The sequence below is a fragment of the Epinephelus fuscoguttatus genome, linkage group LG12 (genome assembly GCF_011397635.1).
Source record: "Epinephelus fuscoguttatus linkage group LG12, E.fuscoguttatus.final_Chr_v1".
NCBI lineage: Eukaryota > Metazoa > Chordata > Actinopteri > Perciformes > Serranidae > Epinephelus > Epinephelus fuscoguttatus.
Window position 1 is genome coordinate 34,656,404 of NC_064763.1, and position 21,364 is coordinate 34,677,767.

At 43.2% G+C, this 21,364-nt stretch overlaps 1 protein-coding gene across 9 annotated transcripts in view; it reads right to left on the minus strand.

The window, feature by feature from the left end:
- The window catches only part of gabra1 (gamma-aminobutyric acid type A receptor subunit alpha1), a 35,953-nt gene extending 16,163 nt beyond the window's left edge, over positions 1 to 19,790 (minus strand). The window contains exons 1-9 of one of the 9 annotated variants that reach the window (XM_049591735.1): positions 19,038 to 19,054; positions 18,542 to 18,753; positions 16,856 to 16,961; positions 12,590 to 12,702; positions 11,458 to 11,525; positions 8,151 to 8,371; positions 6,705 to 6,787; positions 5,413 to 5,556; positions 4,357 to 4,509 (exon numbers count right to left, since the gene is read on the minus strand). In XM_049591735.1, the coding sequence (XP_049447692.1) occupies positions 4,357 to 4,509; positions 5,413 to 5,556; positions 6,705 to 6,787; positions 8,151 to 8,371; positions 11,458 to 11,525; positions 12,590 to 12,702; positions 16,856 to 16,935 (862 nt within the window). In that variant the 5' untranslated portion in view covers positions 16,936 to 16,961; positions 18,542 to 18,753; positions 19,038 to 19,054. Of the gene's footprint in view, positions 1 to 4,356; positions 4,510 to 5,412; positions 5,557 to 6,704; positions 6,788 to 8,150; positions 8,372 to 11,457; positions 11,526 to 12,589; positions 12,703 to 16,855; positions 16,962 to 17,797; positions 17,906 to 18,541; positions 19,001 to 19,037; positions 19,244 to 19,355 lie in introns of those variants that run through there. The other 8 variants (XM_049591734.1, XM_049591733.1, XM_049591731.1 and 5 more) reach the window with 8 other exon arrangements.
- Between the last annotated feature and the right edge of the window lie 1,574 nt (positions 19,791 to 21,364).

Here is a 21,364-nt window from a genome sequence, read left to right on the forward strand (position 1 = left end):
TGGTTGCTGAACAGCAGGTGGCACCTTGTATGGTAGCCCTGGCCACCAGTGTGTGAATGGGTGAATGTCATGTAGTACAAAAGTGCTTTAAATGGTCAGAAGACTAGAAAGGCGCTATACAAGTGAACCATTTATTGCCATGCATACATATGTACATAAATGTTCCTTACAGCTTTGTTTAGACATGTTAGGACTAGCCATAATGCTTGCGTGATATTTTGCACCTGGTGCGTAGGAGGAGGTGGTGCAACTGGAGACCAGCACAAATTGGAAAGTCATAACAAAGTATGAAGGAATAAGAGTGTTTCCTCTCGCAGGCTGCATCAATGATGGATTATAAAACTTATTTTGCCTTTGAAGATTTAATTAATGACTACTGCGGGCATGAGTGGCGCTTGTCCCCACTTCACACAATGAATCCCCCTTCATAAAGATTCTCATTAATTCCATCATTTATTAGAGAATTGTGAAGCCTACTTTATAAAATAATGACAGGACATTAAGTTTGGACTCTCGTTTGTTGTATGAGAAGCATTCTGCTGAATATTCATTCATTCATCCACGCAGTTAGCATTAATGAAAATCAGAAGTGCTGGTCTGATTATCATTTTGGTTGTGTGGATTATTAAACCTTTTATCTTTGCACATTGGAGGTCATAATTGAGTTATATATTGATTACAGCACTGTTACATTAATAAGGCGGAACAGTATGTGCATTTAATATCTCCCTACTATCTGTTAATGGGAATGTGTTGCGCTGTATTGAACATGTTACTAGATCATACCTGGTAAAACGATCAATTTGACTTCTTGATAAAAGAAGCTTTGGCACTTATTCAGACTATAAATTGAAATCACATGTTCATAATGACGTGCATGTCTGAAAGGGACTTCAAGCTAAGTGTTATTTGTATTCATTAGCGTTCTGTAACTGTTCCTGTCAAAGCTGCCTGTCTCCAAACTTTGACATCTGTCTGAATCACGTCACGCTCACGGAATGTTTAAAGTGCCGTTAACAAGCCCAGCTCTCAAAATAATCAGTGTGTACAGTCTCAACGAGACAAATGAGGCGCTGAGACACATTTCCCGCTGTACATGGCAAACACGGCAAGCAGTGAGACCTTCACCTCTGCCTAACATGAATAACACATCATTCTTGAGTACTGCCAGGTAGGTTGTTATTTAGGTTGCATTTTGCATATGATTTACGTCGATGAAGACACACTGTATATAAAGGCTTCTTTGTGAAGACAGCTCAGTGTACTCTTTCATCCTAATAGCACTAGACATATGTACAATGGTTTGATATACCACATAAATCCTTGACTTAGATGATAGCCAAAGGATTAAGATGGCAGTGAAAGAACCTGATTGTCGGTTACGTCTTTTTAATGATTCATTTACAGCGATATTGACATTGTAACCTCTTTGAAGAACAGACCCATTCATCTGCTGTCTCAGATGATGCATATTAATCACATGAATGACCTACCTAGTATACTTGGATGCTGCGCTGCTCTGCGCCTTCATGAAAGAGTGTAAATGTGTTTATCCAAGTGTGAGTGTGTGTGCGCACACGCTGCATGCATGTAATCTCGCAAAGCAGAACCAGCACTGATAGCATGAGGGACACACACATGCCCTAGATAGTTGTTCGAATCTAATCTAGGCCATCCTCATTTCCCCTCGACACGTGACGAACACCGCAGGTAGCTCGCCGTGACACATGGAGACACAATTCACACAAACAGACACCAAAACATTGCAGGAAGAGTAGAAAAACCTGCTGGAGACTGCAGAGCCGCAAAATCTGGTGCCTGTATAATGTTTCTGTGAAAGCTCTTTAAGTAGTAGGCCAGGGGAGACACTGACATCCATGGGAGGAGGAAGAGAGAGGGAGGGAGAGAGAAAGGGAGAGAGAAGAAGAAGAAGAAGAAAAAAGAGTGTAGGGTGAGGTAACTCAAGGACATTCTGCCTGCTGCTGTGCTTTGCTGCTACAGAGCATGCTGCAGACTAGCAAGAGCTTTCCTTTTGGGCGGTATTATGTAAGACCTTAGTGTGACAGACAGACAGATACACACCAGATACACACACACACGCATACACAGACACATACAAACACTCCAGTACACATGCCCAGACACATGCACACAACACACATAGGCCAGTCGGTACACACGCACACACAAACGTTGGCAAACACTTACATCACACACAGGCAGGCACAAACACACACACTTGTGGGCAAGCATTCAGAGCACGTAAATCTAAATTCACACTGAGCCTTGTGCTTGAAATTCTACTGCAGCCAGCCACAACTGATTAAAGCTCTTGTTCACCTCATTGGTGCAGAGACAGAATAGAACAGAATAGAGTCGACATATTGGAGTGTGACGCTGCGAATGAATATGCGTATTCTAATCAGTTTTTGTACTCCCTTTAAAGGAATAGTTTGACATTTTCGCAAACATGTTTATTAGCTTTCTTGCTGAGAATTAGATGCAAAGATTGATACCACTCCGTCATCACTGTGAGGTTGCCAGGCAACCAGCAAAGACACCAGGAAGACACTGTGCCCAGCCGCTGTTCATGAAATTGTTACAGCATGTTGTCCTTTTTTCCTTCCTGCTTGTGTGCGGATTAAATAAACGAGACACAACATGTAAATAATGAGCTTTAGAGGTGTTGGTATTTTTTAAACTTTGGCTTTGCGCTATGCTCGGCTAATCGCCTTCTGGTTCATGTTTAACTCTTATTAAAGAAAGCAAAAACACAAACTGATATGTCAAACTATTCCTTTAAATGAGTGCTGTTTGTTCTTCACTATTCAGACAGTCATCAAACTCCGTCAACATACTGTAGTACCATGAGTCAATCAATCAAGGACCCCATTCTTATTTTTTGTTTGGAAGCGGCCTCCCTCCCACTGAGGTCTCGTCTGGTATTGCAAATTAAGACGTGTTATTCACACTGTAGTAAATACTGACAGCAAAGACATTTTTTTTTCTCAATCTTGGCGCAAAGAAATAAAGCTGCACTCCAGGGTCATTGACAGCTGTGTGTGGAAAAGCTGTATGTCTCACAGTTGCTTCTATTTAGTTCAAAGCGAAGTATCAGAAGTATTTCCTTTGAAATATTCAGTGGGATCACGTATCACTCATTTATCTTGGATCAAAAATCATATTCTTTTAAAGAGGGGAAGCAAATGAGAAAGCAGTGAGTTATGTATCTTAGTTATTAGAGTTATGTGCAAATCTGCAGGAAAGCCTAATCAGTCTTTTTTCAGCATTGGCAGTAGAAAAACAAAATCGGGGAGTGCAGCAAAATGCTGCCTAGCTACTTTTGTTTATACAGAATGTGCCTTTTTCGGGCCAATGGGGGGCGTGAGCAAGTAACAAAACGTGTTGCTCAGCGTGTGACGTAAACAGTGACGTGGGAAGGAAGTCGCAGCTGGTCAGTCCTTCGGCCATTTTCTTGTAAGTCAGCCTCTCCTTCACTGTTCCCGTCATTTGACGGTTAATGGCCTCTTTGTCTGCGAGGACAAGGAGGGCGCACAATTCCTTGTCTCCCCAGTTGCTCATCTTTACAGTGTCTGTCAGGTTTGTGTTTCCCTCTTGCTACTAGCTGCTCATTCCTGCTATCAGCTGTTTCCTGTCTACACAGTGGGTCGCACGTGCAGCGTCATCAACAGCCCCTCCCGTGGCAGAAGGGCACCTCATTCTTTTTAAACCAAAAAGGTTCCGCCAATATGTTTACCCTACGAGGTGGAAAATTGCGCACCTCGGATCAACTCGCCAATCCGGCTCTGTGTGTCTAAACGCTTACAGCTGGTCAAAACGGCCCAACATTCGCCAAAAATCTGGCAGTGTAAAAAGGGCTTGACTGAAATAGCTTTCAAACAATCATGTATTGAATGTGTAACATTGTATTGAAGTATCAAATTGCGGCAAAGTGTAATACCACCTCATTATAATGGCAACCACTGGTAATTACATATTAATGGGTTTAACATTTTTTAAATCTCAGAAGATGAGTACTCAACATTCTCTATGATGAGGCAACTCCTGCAAAATTTGCAAAACAGTCCCTGTGAAGTAAAATCACCACATGATGTCATATAGTGACATAATAGTGACATTTAGATGCTGTGTCGTGTAGTTGTTCCATTTCGAGGGACTTTTTTCATTGGATTATATTTTTAAGCAGCACAGGCACCATAGTTTTGAGCGAGTGCCTGATGTCATGCCATCATGTCTTCCGCATTTATTTTCCGAGAACAGATTTGAAAACCTTCTGGTGATAGGCTCATTTCTCAACCCGCAGATGTTTAGAAGAGAGTAGAGCAGACGACTCACCGAAGACAGTCCTGGCAGGGACGGACTCTCTGTTGAGCCAGAAAGACACTTGGGAGAGGATGACTGTCATGATGCAGGGTAGATATGTCTGGATCACAAAGTAACCAATTTTCCTCTTCAGGTGGAAGTGGGTTGTCATCACAACATACTCTCCTGCGGGGAGTGGACAAAAGACGTGAAGTCAGAAGCAATGCTGGGATAAACTTTACACTTCAAACTATATATTTCGGACATCTGTTGTGCCTGTCTCTACAGACTAAGCGCTTTTTTTTCTCTAAACTGTTTGCTGTGTTTTGGCCTTCAGTTTTATTGTGGTTGAGATTTATCGGCATAGTTATGGGTGTCATTTGTCAACAAAATCAATACCCAGGCATGATCCATTTCATCAGTGTAGTTAGACTCAGTCGCAGAGAGAATACGACAGTCACAGGAACAGCACTGGGGGTTTAATCGGGTTCTAACAATATGTTGAGGCTTTCCAGAGACGTAAATAACTGCAACAAATAATAAAAAATAAAATGCATTTATATATCAGCATAGCTTATTCAGTCAAGCTTGGCAATATTGCATCACTTGGGAGCTTGGTGCTAATAAAGCAAAGTATGGATCTTGGAATAAGGCTGGCTTAAGCTTTACTTTCTGCCTGCAGCTAGCATCACTGCAAACAGGTCACCCAATTTATGCTGTCACTAATTTTTGCCAGTATCAATGGAGGTAAGAGGAGGTGGAAAAAAGACATAATGGCCAGTAGGGAAATTATGAATCTAGGGCATGGCCTGTCATTTGTAAAGCGACAAACTGATGCCGCTGAAGATGCAGATGAACTGATACAGCTGTGTCGGAATTTGCAGTTTCAGACCAGTGGTTTGTTCAGTGATGAATGATGAACAATGTTTTTATAGCGAACAATGAAAAGGACGATGTAACTGTGTGTGTGTGCTGAGCTTTAATCTTTCCCTGGAGACAATTTAACATTCAAAATTCCCTCGTAATAATTATTTATTTCACAGTGAACTGTGTAATTAAAAGCACATTGTAACCCCAACTGAAACCTACCTGTGCTGGACTGGACCACACCAGAATCCACACTCTGCCCCATCAGATCATACTGGTTTAATCTGGAGCCATCCTCTGCCACCACCACAGACTGGGCAGCCCCTCTGGTCCAGACATACACCACTTCTGCTCGAGTGTAGGCATCTGACAGAGATGAACAGAGTGAAAAGTTATAAATTATTTTGCTGCTGGTTGGCGGTTGTCACGTGTATATTTTTGGAGCTGCTAGGAATGCCAGTGTCTTCCACTCAAATCCTCTAGTTTTGTTTTACCTCATCTTATTTGGTCTCATCTTGTCTGGTCCGCTCTCATCTCAATTCTGCCTGTCTTGTCTCATTTGCTATTTAAGCACATTATTTTCTCCCCCCTTGTTAGAGCGTCTGCTCACCTCATCTCCAACTGTTTCATCTCATCTTTTTATTATTTAAGCTCATCCTGTCTTGCATTTTGTTTTTTCCTCCTCAAACATTTTAGCATTTTATCATGCGATGTGATGTGATGTCGTGTCACATCATGTCATGTCATCCCTCTACTTATAAGAAAACAAACAAACAACATCCCAACAGGACAACATGACCTTAAAACAGCCAAGTCAGTCTTTTCTTCCCTCCGGCCACCCAACCTGTCAAAGCTGCAGTGTGGCTCGACCACTGCAGAGGAAAGGATGGCTCGACTGCAGACTGCAGCATAAGGAAGAGAGCTCATCACTGAAATATTTAGGGAGTGAGTTCAATTTAAAGGGGGGGTTGAGGCTCGGTCCTCTCACTCACGCTGTGCAGCTGTCTGAAGAATGGCACGGAGACAGTGTGACGTTCACTTCTCCATCTATTTCACTTTTGCCATATTTTTGCTCGCACCCCACCCCCTGTATGTTTTCTCCCCGCTAGTTCTTCTCTCATTCTCTATTCTTGTCTCCAAGCTCCATCATTCTATCTCTTGTTATGTCTTCCCAAGGATGATGCAGGGTAGGGCTAGCTGTCAGCGGTGAGCAGCTGGTGTGATGCTCTGGAAACGTTACAGAGAGTGCTGCCTTGGATAAACACAGGTCTGCGCGTTGCATGCCTGCCAGGGTCTTGCCGGGTCTTGCAGGGTTGAATGGGGGGGACCAGAGCGGCCATGGCGGACAGTTCCTCTGGGAGAACAGCTGTTACCACACTGTCATCCCTTATCAGGGACCAGTGCTGGGGTCGCACTTCCAGTTGGATGAGGTAGTGACGGCGTGTCAGAGAGGCACATGTGTGTCTGTGTGCTGTGCGTTTGTGTGCATGTGTGTGAGTGCAGAGGCCACTTACAGCTGCCAAACTTCAGTGGACAAGCATGGGCATCCATAGGGAAGTCTTCCAGGTGCATGGGGCATTCTGCTCTTACTGTGAGCCTAGAGAGATTCATTCAGACATGGATAGTGAATTAGAAAAGGAAAGTAAGGAAAACAGAGCATTTGGCGAAGCCAGGAGGAGCGAGAGCATGGTGACAGTGATGGTGAAGGCGCAAGAGTGATAATTCAGTAGAGTGAGGCACCAGGAGCATGTGGTGTACTGTTATTTCCCCCCAGTCTCTCAGCCCCAAACACTGTCAAAATGCAGCTACTTTTCCCCAAACCAACAGAAACGCTCCAGTTCCCTGAGCTGTGGGTTTCTATTTCCTGACAGCTTGGTGAAAAACAGCACGTCAGGCCACCCGTGACACACTAATCTCCCATCCATCCCTCATCTCGCTCATCTGTGACAGCAATATGGGCTCCGCCTCTACCCCCTCCCCCTGCTAGTAAACATGCTAAAACAAATGTTTTACAATCCTCGCCTTAGACATCTCACATTAGCCTCACTCTGCCGTGTGTGTGTGTGTGTGTGTGTGCATCAAGGTTTGTGCCGCCTTTGAGGCTTTTATTCACCCGCATTCTGCTGAAGGCTGCTGAGGTGCCACAACTGGTTCTAAACTCAGCTCAGCTGGTCATACACCTTATCTTCCTGCTCGCAACTGTCAGGTAGTATCCCCAAAGTGATAAATCATGACAGAATAAAACTATTATACCTTTCCTAGTGACCACTACAATGGAAAAATGACATATTGTAATGAAAATTTATGTGGTACACAGAACTTATAAATGGCTGACCATAACCTCTAAAAAACAGTAAATAATTAAATATATGGAAATAAAAATATAAATTTAGTAGTGTAATAAATCATCTTCCTGTAAAAGAACCAACACTATAAAATGGAGTTATGTGTGTATTCACAGTTAAACAGGGTAGAGGCGATGCACCTTAGAAAGGTTACTCAAAAATGTTTCATTTAATAGCTTCAAATATAAAGCTGGTCATTACCGGTACTTTATACCTACTGGCAACAAGCTCCATTATTAAAAACCGAGACCATATCCACAATAAATTCATCTTACTAACAAGTATTATCTGTATATGTAATGACAGAGCTCTGTCTCCACCGTTATCCAAAAACTATTAAAAACACATCAATAAACCACACCATTGGACTGTGTGACATGCTCCTTAATTACCACAAACACAGGCACCTCCTCATACATCGTTATTGTGCCATGAAATACTTACAAGTGCTCCAAATGTGTATAAATCCACAGCTGAAAATAGTCCCCAACAAAAGCACTATATACCTCAGTTTGAGTAATGGTATAGTTTCAGTGTCAGCTCAAGAACATTTTAGTCTCTGGCTCTTTCTAAAACCCTTTATTGCACCAGTGTAGTAGAACATTGCCGGCCTACCTCATGGTATAGAGCAGCGTGCCCTCCTCTGTAATCCGAAGCAGCTTGTTTGGCATGGTCATGTTGTGAGCCACCGACTTTTTGCCATTGTGGAAGAAGGTGTCGGGGGTCCAGATCTTGCTGGCCATCAGGTTGTTGAGACGCAGCACAGCCATGGGGCCTTTAAACTTTAACCTTTCATCCTTCCAGCTCTGTCTGAAGAAGACATCAATGGTGTACTCCTGCAGGTGGACGACGAGAGGTGGAGAGGAATACAAGTCAAAAGGGGGACAAAAAAAGCAAAGGCCAAAACCCTGTGGCTGTTTTTTTCTTCCCACCACCTCCATCTACTACAGCAGGTTTGGGGAATATGCTGAGCAATCCTACCTTTTTTCCTTTTCTCACTTTTTTGCTTTATCTCCTCCTTGTGTCACTTTGACTTTCTTATGGTAGTCTTGGCCTAGTTTCCCTGCTGGTAACTGTCTCTTCATGTTACAGGCTTTGGCAAATATGCTCAGGATCTAGTAGACGGAAGTGGATGGCTTTCTGGCTGGTATTTTTTCCTCCATTGTTAAATATAGTAATTGTTCTCTATTTCACATAGAAATGCGTGTTGTTGCCTTTTCCATTTTCTGTCATTTCATTTTGGACGATATTTTGCTGTGGTCAGTTTAATGCACTCCATGCAAATAGGGCATCATTTGGTATTCGGTCATTTGGTATTGCGTTGTTATGTAAGTGCCAAGAATGATCATTGTTAGCATTTCACTTTGGGGAAACTTCTTCTCTCAGTAATCTAAATTACACTGGACACAAAAAGGAAGCACTGGACACAAAATTAGAAGGACATTTCATTTTGAAAGCAGCTAATGACTATAGCTGAGAGCAGATTCTAATGGTTCCACATGACTGCCCGGCAGAGTAAAGGGAGCCTGTAAAAATTACAGCGCAGCCTGTTTTTTTGTCCCCCCCTCCCATTTCGACTTGGCCCACGTAAGATAATTAGTATGAGCTGAAACAGAGCTTCAAGGTAATAGAGGGGGATAGGGAGAGGCTGGAGATGGAGAAAATGTTCCTCAGCTCTTCCTTCTGGCCTTAACACAGCAGCAAAATAGCCCTGGCCCGCATGTCAGCTAGTGCAATTAAGTGAGATTATGTCAAATAGAGTACAACACTTCACGTGCAGATAACAGGAGTCTTTTTTTTTCAAGTGGTAAAGAGAGGCAGTGAGACATTTGGATGAGATTAATTGGTTTCCGGTGCACAGAGCAAAGATCAGATGCTCGTGTTTGAACAGCCCACGGCTTTTTTTTTTAGGTAGCATATTGAAGACTAAAGAAACCATAACTGCGATGACTCACATTTTGATGTTTCATTTTTATTTGATATTGAAATGTAGCTGTGTTTTTCCCCCCACTGATGCCTACTGTCAAATCACCTCATCATACTGCAGTGTTTATCTGGAATCTCAACAGCCTGACCCTTTCAGTCACAGCAACATGGTACAAAGTATAGCTATGTTTGCTGCAATTTAATTACATTACAGGAGTGACAGAGAGATCAGATCCTTGAACTGGTACCTTTAGAAAGCTCTGATGCATTTGTTACAATACCAGTCAATCACTGTCAGATGCCTTTGTTTATTTAATCATTCAATTAAAGCTACAGTTGCTAACTTAAATGAAAACAACTTCTTGTTATATACTTAAGCATATGAGACAGATGGTCAGTAAAAAACAGGTTCCTCCTCCTCTTACAACTGCTTCTAATGGCATTTGCTAGAATCTACCATATAACACCAGAAACAGCCAATCAGAGCCGAGGAGTCTCTAACGCAAATCATGTCAGTTACTGCTCATAAACTGTTCTCAGACTATCAAACCAGGCAGCAGATAAAATATGAGTCAAGATTCTGTTACTACATTGCCTATTTCTCCCCAAATATGTTTTAAGAAACATATTTTAGTGTACTGTTTAGCTGTAAAATGAGAAAGCTGGATTGGCAGTTCTCGGTTTGACTGTCTTCAACATGGTTGCCAGGTCACAAACTCTCTCATTTGAGAAATAGGCAATGCAGTAACAGAATCTTGATGCATGTTTAATCACCGCTGCCCAGTTTAACAGTTTGACCACAGTTCATGAGCAGCGATTGACAGCTGCATTAGAGACTCCTCGGCCCTGATTGGTTGTTTTGGTTCACGTGGGGTAAGACCTTCAGAAGTGCTTCAAGGCAACACAGTAGGCAGAGGAATCTGGTTTTTTTTTTTTTTTTTTTTTTGAGGATTAACTGCCTCATTTAGCACTTTGCGAATGTAGTTTCAGATTTATCAAATATGAAAAAAGTATATATATATTTTTTTTAACTTAATACAGTTCTTTGTCACACCTCACATTAAGGGCAAACTACTCCTGTCACATCAGCAGTGTTGGAGACACATAAATGCCAAGCGCTCCAATATTTTTTGGATGTTTCCAAAAATTCAAATACTTAAGAGAAAAAAAAATGTTCCATTTGGGATATTAAATACCTGCTGATGTCAAGGTCCCATCATTGCTAGCAAGAAGGCGATTATAAAGAACTGGTACAGATCTGAGCCTCCAAGCCTTAAACAATGGATGGACATAATCAAGGAGATCGTTATAATGGGAAAGATGAGGTCCCTGAGGTCTAGAGGAGCAATATTCCTCAGAAAATGGAAGAAATGGACTGTCTTTATTTCAGAGGACATGGACGCAGCTTCACCGTGAATATCAGGCCAATAAAAGGACATTTAACACGTGGACTCGTGAATAATTAAGTGGCGTGCCCCCACACAGTGTTCACTACGGTGTTTGTGTTTTGTCTAACACTGAGAAGTACTTGAAATAAGGAAAAAAGAAAATATAAGTTATCAACTACAGCTTTAACCAATTCTTTTTTGTTGCACTTTGGTCATTTAACCTCAACATCCACACTTCAACTACAAGCTCAGCAAACAGAATATTTGAGGCTATTTTTGTATATTCCCAAACTAATAAACAGAGTTTAGGGCCAGAGTTCACAACGTATTTCGACCTGCACATAAAAGTCCCATGCAGTCATATTTACGAGTGCAGGGGGGTGGGATTTATGTGGAATGGGATATGAACCGTGCACCAGAAAATACATTTCACACATGTGACAGTTTTATTAACACATCAAGAGTTAATTAAATGAATCATCAAATTTATAATTATTTTACAGCTTAGAGACCATTGTGCCCAGAAAGGTTAGAAGACAGCGGTGAGGTGGAGGGGACAGGGAAAGGGGGAAAACTGGTGACATTTACCGAGGCAAAAAGACTCTTACCATGTCATGGTCCGAAACTGGCCCGATACTAGTCACGAAAATGTCAGTCTTGACTTCAGTTACACGCTCTGTTGAAGCAGGAAATTGCCAGAGTGAGTGACTATCAGTGGCATTCATTAGTCCCTAACTACCTGTTAATACAAGACCACCTGGCTATAGCCTCTGATCCATTCAATCTATTCAACATTATTTTTAACACTTAGACACATTCATGGGGACACAGATTGGAAAAAGGAAAAAAACACCACCATAAAAATGCCCATTTTGGATGTCGATAACCATTTCTGCTGGTATTGGTTTCAGTGTCAGCTCCATTACCCGGACAGTGGTTCAATCTCTTAATAAATTTGCGCATTGCTGTGTTACTGAAAATATGCCACTCTGGTCCCATAATACTGATAGCCAAAATGGGTCCACTGGGGATTCAATTGGAGGGGGTGGCAGAGGCAATGTGTGTGTGTGTGTGTGTGTGTGTGCATGTGAGGGTTCATTCCTTGCGATTCTGAAACTGAAATATGACAGCATGATTTATGAATGATACCCATCATAATCCATAATTTCTTCCTCTCAGCTGCTGAACTTCTAGCAGGCCTGGTTTTACTCGCCTGTCTGTTTGATGCCTGCTGCATCACACTGTGCGATCCTCAGTGTCCTTCACACACCAATTCTCACATTATCGCTCTTCCACTTTTCTCTTTTACTCTCTGTTTCTTCCTCTTTCTCTGGTTCTCTCATTTTGCATTTCTGGATTGTTCTCCCAGTCTTCCTGCCATTTTGTTTCTCTCTCTGACAATGGACAGTTGACAATAGAGTGAGGAGAAGCCCACACAATCAAATGTCATTCACTGTGTTATATTAGAAGTGCTGGATTTATGACAATTCACTGTTTCACAAAAGCAGCAGGTGAAGAATGAGTCTCTGGGTCTTTTTTTTTTAATTATCACACACAAAATCTGACACTGAAAGCAAACCCACCTCCATAAGAGTTAGTCATATGGATTTTACTATGTGGTGTCATGTCAAACATAAGCTATTTGTAGGAGTCTTTTAGATAACATTTGCATGCTGGATAAAAAGATTCAAACAGTCACCACGGGGGACAAAAGACATTCAATTACTTGGGTTTACTGACCTCCCAGTCCTGGCCTGAGGCGATTGTCATAGCCATCCAGAAGGCTGTCTAAGATCTTGGTGAACACTGTAGTGTTATCTGGCGGTTCACCTGTCATGCTGTTCTGCCCAGAGCTGGCAAAGCAAAGGAGAAGATTTAAAGTCGTCACAGCTAGAGTCCAAAACCACAGTCAAAACTGCCAAAAGAGTAAGAAAAAACTCTGAATATGAATCATATATCAAAGACAAAAGAAAGGGAGGATATCGGCTCTGTAGTTTGCGAGACAGCTCTGTTGAAGTACATGGGCAGCCCAGAATGCACCCTGAATGTGGGAAAAATGGACAAACCTGTATGACACTGACGCATTTCGCTGTCTTTGCCAATTTGCAATTCACAGTGTGACCATGAGGCTTTAGATCATATTGATATGAGATGAAAGAGCAAGTGATTGTTCAGAGGTGGACTGGAGAGGAAAATATTCCACAAAGGCAAATTATTCTGTATTATCCCTTTGGAGAGTGTGGCAAGTGGTAAAGTTATTTTCATCAGAATGTAAAACTGGGCATGCAGAGACCACATGTGCGCGCGCACACACACACACGTACTGTAGGCACAATCTCACAGAGAAACAGAGAATAGAGAAATCATAATACATAATTTATACCTTAATATGGTCTTTAGACCACAAAGGCCTTGCTGAATGTGCTCTTTGAACAACATGAAACAAAATGCTTAGAGCAATGCTGAAAACAGTCACAATCAGTAATTGTAAGAGCAGCATCTCCACGCATAAATATTTCAGCAAACTCATAATCAGGAATACTGCCTCTAATTGCATTGTATAAAGGCAAGATGTTGAGAGTGTGTGTGTGTGCATGTGTGTATTTGCATACCTGAATCAATGCATGCATGCACTTGAGGCTCAGGATCTGTGCACATACCGAGGCTTGTGTATACATTCATGCATATGTTTGCATGTGCGATAGCGTTAATAATAATCAGATAAAGCTCCTTCGCAATGTATTGTGCGCCTCTGAGCAATCATCCTCTCCCTCTTTTTATGCCAATAGCGTTTGGTTTGATTGCGTGCTAAATAAACAGCAAGTGTTTGGAAACAAGCTCTGCAAGCTGAACGGCTCCAAGGAGAGAGAGGTCATCAAGATTATTTAGCAGGGACCTGCACCGGGAGGGAAGGAAAAGTAGGAGGGACGGCTGGAGGGAGAGTGGCGTCTGGAGATGCGAGGAAAGCTCCAAAGAAAAGACAAAGAAGAGAAGAAGAAAAAAAACACGACAAAGATAACGAAGATGGAGGAGGGGGGAGATAAAAGGCAGAAGAGCGAGGTTGGGAAAAGGTGAGGAAATTGTTAAGTGAAACCGGGGAGGGGCATTTCAGAGAGACACAGCTCACGTTCAAAGCTGAGGGATTGAGGCAGATCCTACAGCTTTGAACGTGAGCTGATAAACATTTTGCTTTCTAAATAAGGATGCGGCATCCGTGTCACACATGGATTTGTATAAAAGGGTTAATGCGCATCTCTCTGCCACCAATTTCCTTTAATTCGCAAGCATCCTTCTATCTGCCAAAAAATAAAAAATAAAAAAAGGAACTCTCTGAAAAACCAAAGCCGGCATTAAAAACTGTACAAACTGTGATGAGCAGTTTTGTTTTGCATCAGTCTTGAAGGTAACAGCTTTGAAATACTCAAATTCAAAACAATAATTAATCTGTTTTGTTCAGGTCTGAGAAGCCAATTATGTATAAATACAGGAAGCATAAATTGCATCCATGGGACGTCAACTGAGGCTAAAATAAAACACAACCTCCTCTTCCCTTCATGATTAATATTCCTACTTTCTACATTTATTTAGGCATTTCCTATTTGCCAAATCAGAGCAACCAACCGAAACAGTTTTTAGTCTGCCCTGAGGGTTTCAGCCTTCTCTCTTGTTGTGGTTTCCACCAACAGAGAAAACAAGCCAGGATGTCCCTCAGCTCTTTTAAGTTCACCAATAATTAAAATATGCTTAACAGGGGGGATACAAAGAAAGAAATCCAGCCTTACAGTCATCAATAATCAGTGGTAGAAATAGTGAAAATTACATGTTTTTTGCTTTAATGAAAGCAGGAATCTATCAAAGGGCACACTTTTTGAGCTTGCCTTTCTTGAATGACAAGTCTGCTGCATTTTTTTAAGATACAGACGAATCAAATTTGCCAAACCCAGTAGAAACCAGCATTTTTACTGAATTGAAATGCATTTGATTATATGGCACACAGATATTTTTCACAGTGCATGTGTGTGTGGGGGGGTGGTAGTGGTAGTGGTGGGGGTGGGGGGCTGGGGGGGGTGGGGGGGGGGGGGGGTTTGTATGTCAAGGAAAAGAAAAGAAAATGGAGAGGAAAAGGTGCTGTGGAAGAATACACATGTTTATCAGCCAGGGGCCACTTCCTCATAAAACATTGTACACCATCCCCATCTACAGGTCATCTGAACAGCAACAGTGCCGTTCACACTCACTCTGCCAACGTCTCTCTTTCACTCTCTCCTCCTTTCTCCATTTTACTGTACGTCTCTCTCTCGTTCCCTTTCTTTCTCGTCACTCGGATATCTAATTATGAGGCAATTTCTTTCGTTGGCAACATACTGTAGCAGAGTGCTAGGTCTTCCTGATTACCGTGTCTCGTCAAAATCCCCCAAGGTGTGTATGTGCGAGTTGGGGACTGGATTATACAGTAAATCTTTGGGTGATAATTGCTTTGCAGTTTGCGGTGACAGTTCCTCTGTAAAGTAATCAGTACTTTTACATTTTCCCCTAATGTGCTCAACATACAGCACATCAAACCCAGTAAATCAAAACCTTCCTTTCACCAGTCGGCACAGCTCAAATCTTTAGCCACGGCCGTGATTAATCAGTTAGATCAAATCAGTGTGCAATCGTGACGTATTGCAGTGCGTCGTACATATTAAATAGGACACGTTCCGCCCATGTTCTGCATGTGCTCGGGGCACGCGAGCTGAAAATGTGTACTGTATGCTGTTTGGATGTGTGTTTTTGTGGCGTAGTTGTTGTCTCTGAGAGGGAAGCAAGCTGGACCATCTGAAGTCATCACCATTCAATTCAACTGCCTGTGACAGTTCTGCTGAATTATTCAACCATGCAGAAAAGCCTGATCTCTTGAGTCTCTCCAGGATTCTCCAGAAGAACCACAATGGGAGCTCAGATGATCTCATGCAGTTGCAACTACCTGATGAATTGTACTTTTATACCCATCAATGTTTATCTGCTTTGTGTGTTATTAACTTAAGGCTTTCAATGACAAAGTTATCCATATGAATCCAAGCAGTGGAGCCAGATTATGATATTCTGAGGTATGCTTCACACGAATGGCTGCCCAGCATTTGAACCATGTGGGAATTGATGCAGCTGCAGACACATGACAGTGGATCAAATTGCTGTCATCTCTTATCCAGTCATTCTCTCTCTTTCTCCCTCTGTTTGCCTGCTTCTGGTTAGGTGACATCCGACACCTCAGTGTTGACATTGAGAAGTGTGTCTGTAAATCGACCCCACCACTATCCCCGCAGTCACTGTCAGAAACACATGCAGAAATCTGTGCCAAATATCACAGTGCAATCTACTGTACACAGTCCAGGTCTGAAAAACTCAGAATGTCAATGTTGCCCCACAAGGCTAGTGAACCAAAACAAGTCTAACACTATGGTTACATGGACAGTGGCTCTTTTGGCTCCTCTCTCTGGGTTGCACTTCGTATTGCCTCAATGCCATTATAAGCATGGAGGTGTCCCGTGGGGATGCCCCAGTTACAACCCCAGTGAATATGCTCTGAAAGGGTGTTACCCAATAAACCGAGCAATAGGCAGGAAGGCGGAATTTCAGCTCAGCAGGTGTACCACTGCTTGCCCCCTTCGCTGGCTGACTGCCTGACAGATTTACTGACATATTTATTGACCAGTTGACCATTCGGCGAGCACTGACACCAGCATTAAAAGGTAATTGTCCTCTTTGACAAAACTGCATTCAATATTTTGCCCAATGCAGTGTCCTCTTCACAGTTTGTCCTCCAAATGTCACTTTGTGCAACTGCAGTGTTACAGTGATATCTTGATCATATAGGTGATATTTAGACTAAAAAAAAATGCGCAGTCGTCTCAAACTCTGCATAAGGCTTTAAAACTAAGTCATATGAATAATGGTTTAACATGCTTAAAATGTTCCAGTCATCCAATGTAACATACAGGTGCATTTGTAAGTTAAAGTTCTTACCTTTTCCCACCCTGTACGTTGTTGGCGACAAGCAAGCAAGCCCACAGACACAGCAAGGCCGTCCTGCTCCGTCCACACATAGTTGCAATATGAGGACCTTTCACTGCTGGAGGTCAAAGGGAGAGAGAATGAACATCATTACCAAGTCATATGAGCCATGCTCCACCATTTACCCCAACATTTGGACACACCAAGAGTCAACAAGCATGTAGATGTGCCAAAACAGCAGCCAACGTGGAGGCTGTGAGGCTGTGAGGGAGACCTTGTTCCTATAGAGACATTTGGTCCTGCTTCTTAACATCTCTCACAGACTCACTGACAGCATATGAATCAAACCAAATGGCCCTGCCACATGCATTGGGCCATCACATGCCACTTGACACACGCACTCCTCAAAGATTTTACGTCATTTTAAATTATGTGTCACATTGACAGAGACATATTCTACACCCTAACTATGTGGGAGACCGAATCTAAATAGCTGCTCAGCATTTCCATGATCATAAAAGGGGACCCAGTGGCAATACGACTCACATAGCTGACACTCAGTGCACACGCATGCGATATGGCTGCATCTGTAACGCATAATAATTAAGACGGAAACAAGGCAACACATCATCGAGCACATAACACCCTGTGTGAGCTTGTAGCACCTGTACACAGCCTCCTCTAATACCCTGCAATGTGAAAGGCGCAATACCGCAATATCAAACCCAAATCCCCCCCACATACACACACACACACACACACACACACACACACACACACACAAAATAAGAGCATTTGCTTCCTCCTCAATCATTTAGCTATGATGTCAGCCGGGTCATAAAGTATGTAAGCAATTAGCCTGCGCTACTGTGCATGCAAAACACAATGCTCACATCCACGGTCCATTTTTGAAGGCATAATCGATGTGTCCACGAGAGGACCAATTATACTTACTTACAGGGGAAAGCGCTAAACCAGTATTTCACACACGACCACCAAAAGCTGCCACTGAAACACAGCCCACATAGAAGACAATGCCCCTGCTACTTGCTTGTGATGTTCCAAGGTGCACTGTGAGCGGATGGGAGTCGGGGAGGGGGGTGGAGGGGGTAGAGGAGGGGGGGGGGGGGACGTACAATGCTGTGCTAAAATGAAATAAAAATAAAATAAATCCGTTGGGTTGACAAGGCTTTGACAAAGCGGGGATGATGCAGATTAACGACTGGAGGAGAAAATCCCGCACAAGCACACTTTCTAAGTTATTCAGAGGAAATGTCACCCTCTCTGCCTTACCATGCACGAATATACCCGAGCTGGGGGGAAATTTAGCATGCAACTGGCATCCCCTGCAAGGTTGGTCTAAATACATGCATGGCGATCCAATTCGTGCGTGGCGGAGTAATTAAGCAAATGTGCGTTGATGCTGTTTTATTCGGAGCGCTGTCCGCGGTGCTGAAGCCAGGCTGCCTCCCGTTAAAAGCCTCAAACGGCTCTCGTTTGCCATAAAATACCCCTTAAACGGTGCCAATTTCGACGGCGCGACTCCCCCTTTCTCCCAAATAAAAACTCGCCTTCGATTCTAGCGGCGTCCAGCAACGCAAAGCATCCCTTCCTAAAGCCGTGTGTTACTCCCCATCTCCCCCCCTGCTGCTTCTTCTGCGTGATAAAAAGGCGAGAAAAATGGAGAGAATCACTTACAGCAGATGAGTCGGGGGTATATTCGGTGTCCGCTGGCTATATCCTCAAACTTTTCAGAATATCTTTTCTAGCCGGACTGAATGAGAAAAAATCCTCTGTGATCTCAGATCTGACGAATTTTAGCTTGAGGCTGGAGAAGCGGCTGCTGACGATATGCGCAGGTCTCTCTCACTGTTCATTGGTGGTGCTGTAGTGAGTTGAACTCTCTCAGTCTGTCAGCAACAAAAAAAAAAAAGAAAAAATCTACTAAACTAACAAATCTGCTCTGTGCACCGAGGTCTGCATCCAAAATCAACCTTTTAGTTCATCAGTCGTGCCTGTAAATAAAGCGCATGGCGAACAGACTGTGTCCAAGCGCAGACCATTTAATTTTAGAATCGCCCGTACCAGCCTAATATAAAGACTAGCCCGCCCATTTTATATGCAGCACAATTTAACTTCCACTGCTGTCGCCCTAATCTCTTTTTCAGTGGCTGCTAAATAAAAATCCTCTTACATTTGCAACTGGGATCCCTTGCTTTTTCCCCATCGCGCTCTCTCTGCTGTCTCGCTCCCTGACTCCTACGTGATGATTTCCAAGGAGATAAAATTGACATGCATCAAAAAGACCCAGCTCGCGACCGCGATAGCTCGGGCATCTTATGGACAAGAGTCATAAAACGGACAGTGAAGTACTTACGATGAAGCAACAACAACAAAAAAAAAGGAGAGAGAATGAAACACGGATGGATTACACGGCACGGATACGCGCGCACACAAGCAAAAGGGGGAAAAGACAGCTCCAAAAAATGTAAAGAAAATCGTGTTCCCTCACCAGCTTGCACTGATGAGACGAGCCTCTCTCTGCAATAAAATCCTCCTCGAATCACTCACCGTCTCCTAAAAGCCTGCGTTTCGCATCGAGACAACAGCACTGTGTCTCTGTTTACAGCCAAATATTCTGCTGCTACAGCCGCGCCACTCCAGACTGAGCTCAGAACGGCGAGGAGCGCTGAGCTGCGTGCATCTGCAAGGGAGGAAAAAAAAAATTGGGCTGATGATACCCAGCGTATATTTTTGTAGTCATCTGCGTATTTCAAGTTAAACTACAAATCAGAAGACATTTTCATCACCGAGGACTACAGCAGGAGGCATGAGAGGGGAACAAGGACATTCTTATGGGCAGTTTTATATGATATCAGTGTAATTCACGGTTGCATAAGCCTCCTTTATAAAACCACAGCTGTTGATTTGGGGAATGCTTCTGACAGAGGAGCAACTCATTTTTTATTCGCCTTTAGTTTTGACTGGGGGTTTATTTTCATCAGAGCAAGGCAGAGTGAGCTGGCAGTGTAGTCACGTCAGTCTGGTCTGCAGTGCAACGTTTCCTCTGAGTGTGCGTGTTTGTGTGTGTGTGTGTGTGCGTGTGTGTGTGTTGCCTCCTCACGCGTGGTTAAAGTAGTGCATGTGCGTGATTAGTTATGAGGGACGTCACTGGTTTATATGCGCCTCTGTAGTCTATCTATCTATGATCACACTCGATGCTTTAGGATGTGCACATGACATGAACACCATTCCAAAGCTCCTAAATAAAACAAAATTGAACACATGATCCACATGGACTTCTTCGCCCTCTTCTCGCGCTCTGCTCATATTTTCCTCCCCATAACCTGATGCTGCAGGTGCACGCGCATATTTTTAATAATGACAACAAGAAGGAGAGAAAGAAAAAGCCCCTCCACAACCCCACCGAGCTCCTCCCGTGGAATTAATGCCACTGTAATGCAAGTGGAGTATCATATCAAGCTGCTTCCCTTCTCTCAAAGCCAGACGCCACCGCTGCATGTGACTCGATTTGCCTGTGCGCGCGCGTGCACGTGCGAGCATGCATAACCAACACGTGCCCGCGTGCGCGTTGGGTTGGCGCGCACGCCCGAGACGAATAGTGGAGAGGAGGAGGAGGAGGGGTGGTGGGGATGAGAGAAAAAAGTACGACTCTCGTCTCTGCAACCCGCCTCCTCACGTTTTAATAACCTCCCGTTCTGCCACGGAGGAGAATTTCTTCGTGGGCCACTGAAGACAGCTTCTCCCCCCAAAAAACACTGCCAGTGATCAATTAAGACGAAGATCCAGTGACGCCGCTCAAACAAATAAGGACAAGCAAAGGCGACTTGCCTACTCACAGCTCCATCTCTGGGCAGGTGATGGGAACGGATAGTGAAGTGAGGTGTGTGTGCGCGCGCGTGTGTGTGCAGGGCTAAACGGAGAGAGATGGATGACGGTAATTTAGGTGAGAGATGTGCAGGTTATGGAGAAATAATCACTCGCTGTGAACAGTGCTTTGGAATTTTAAAAGAAGGGATATTGACGGTCTACGCCCCCCCTCCCTGCTCTGTTTGTGCATCCATCATGGGGGCCGTATGTGACGATAATTTGTTTCGTTTCACACAAGCTTAAAGTACCAACTGTGGTGAATTGATATTAAGGAGCACTGTGTGACAGAGTCAGTCTTGTAGCAACCTGCAGCCGCCTTTGTGTGTTAACATTTAAAGTTCCACTCCGGGCACTGATAAGTCAATTCCGCAAAACTGACCTCTGTCCATCAAAATACATATTTTGTCATGTTTTTGATGGAAAAAATCCCTTAAAGTGGCTTGAATGTAACTCTGTACCCTTGCCTCATATACTATGCATGGATCTCTAAGGTAGGTAGGTAGGTAAGGTAAAACTTTAATGTCCCTGAGGGGCAATTTAAGATACAGACAGTAGTCACAAGTAAAACAAAACAGACAGTACAATACATGACATACACAATCCAGAACCACACTGTCAGCAGTAAATCAT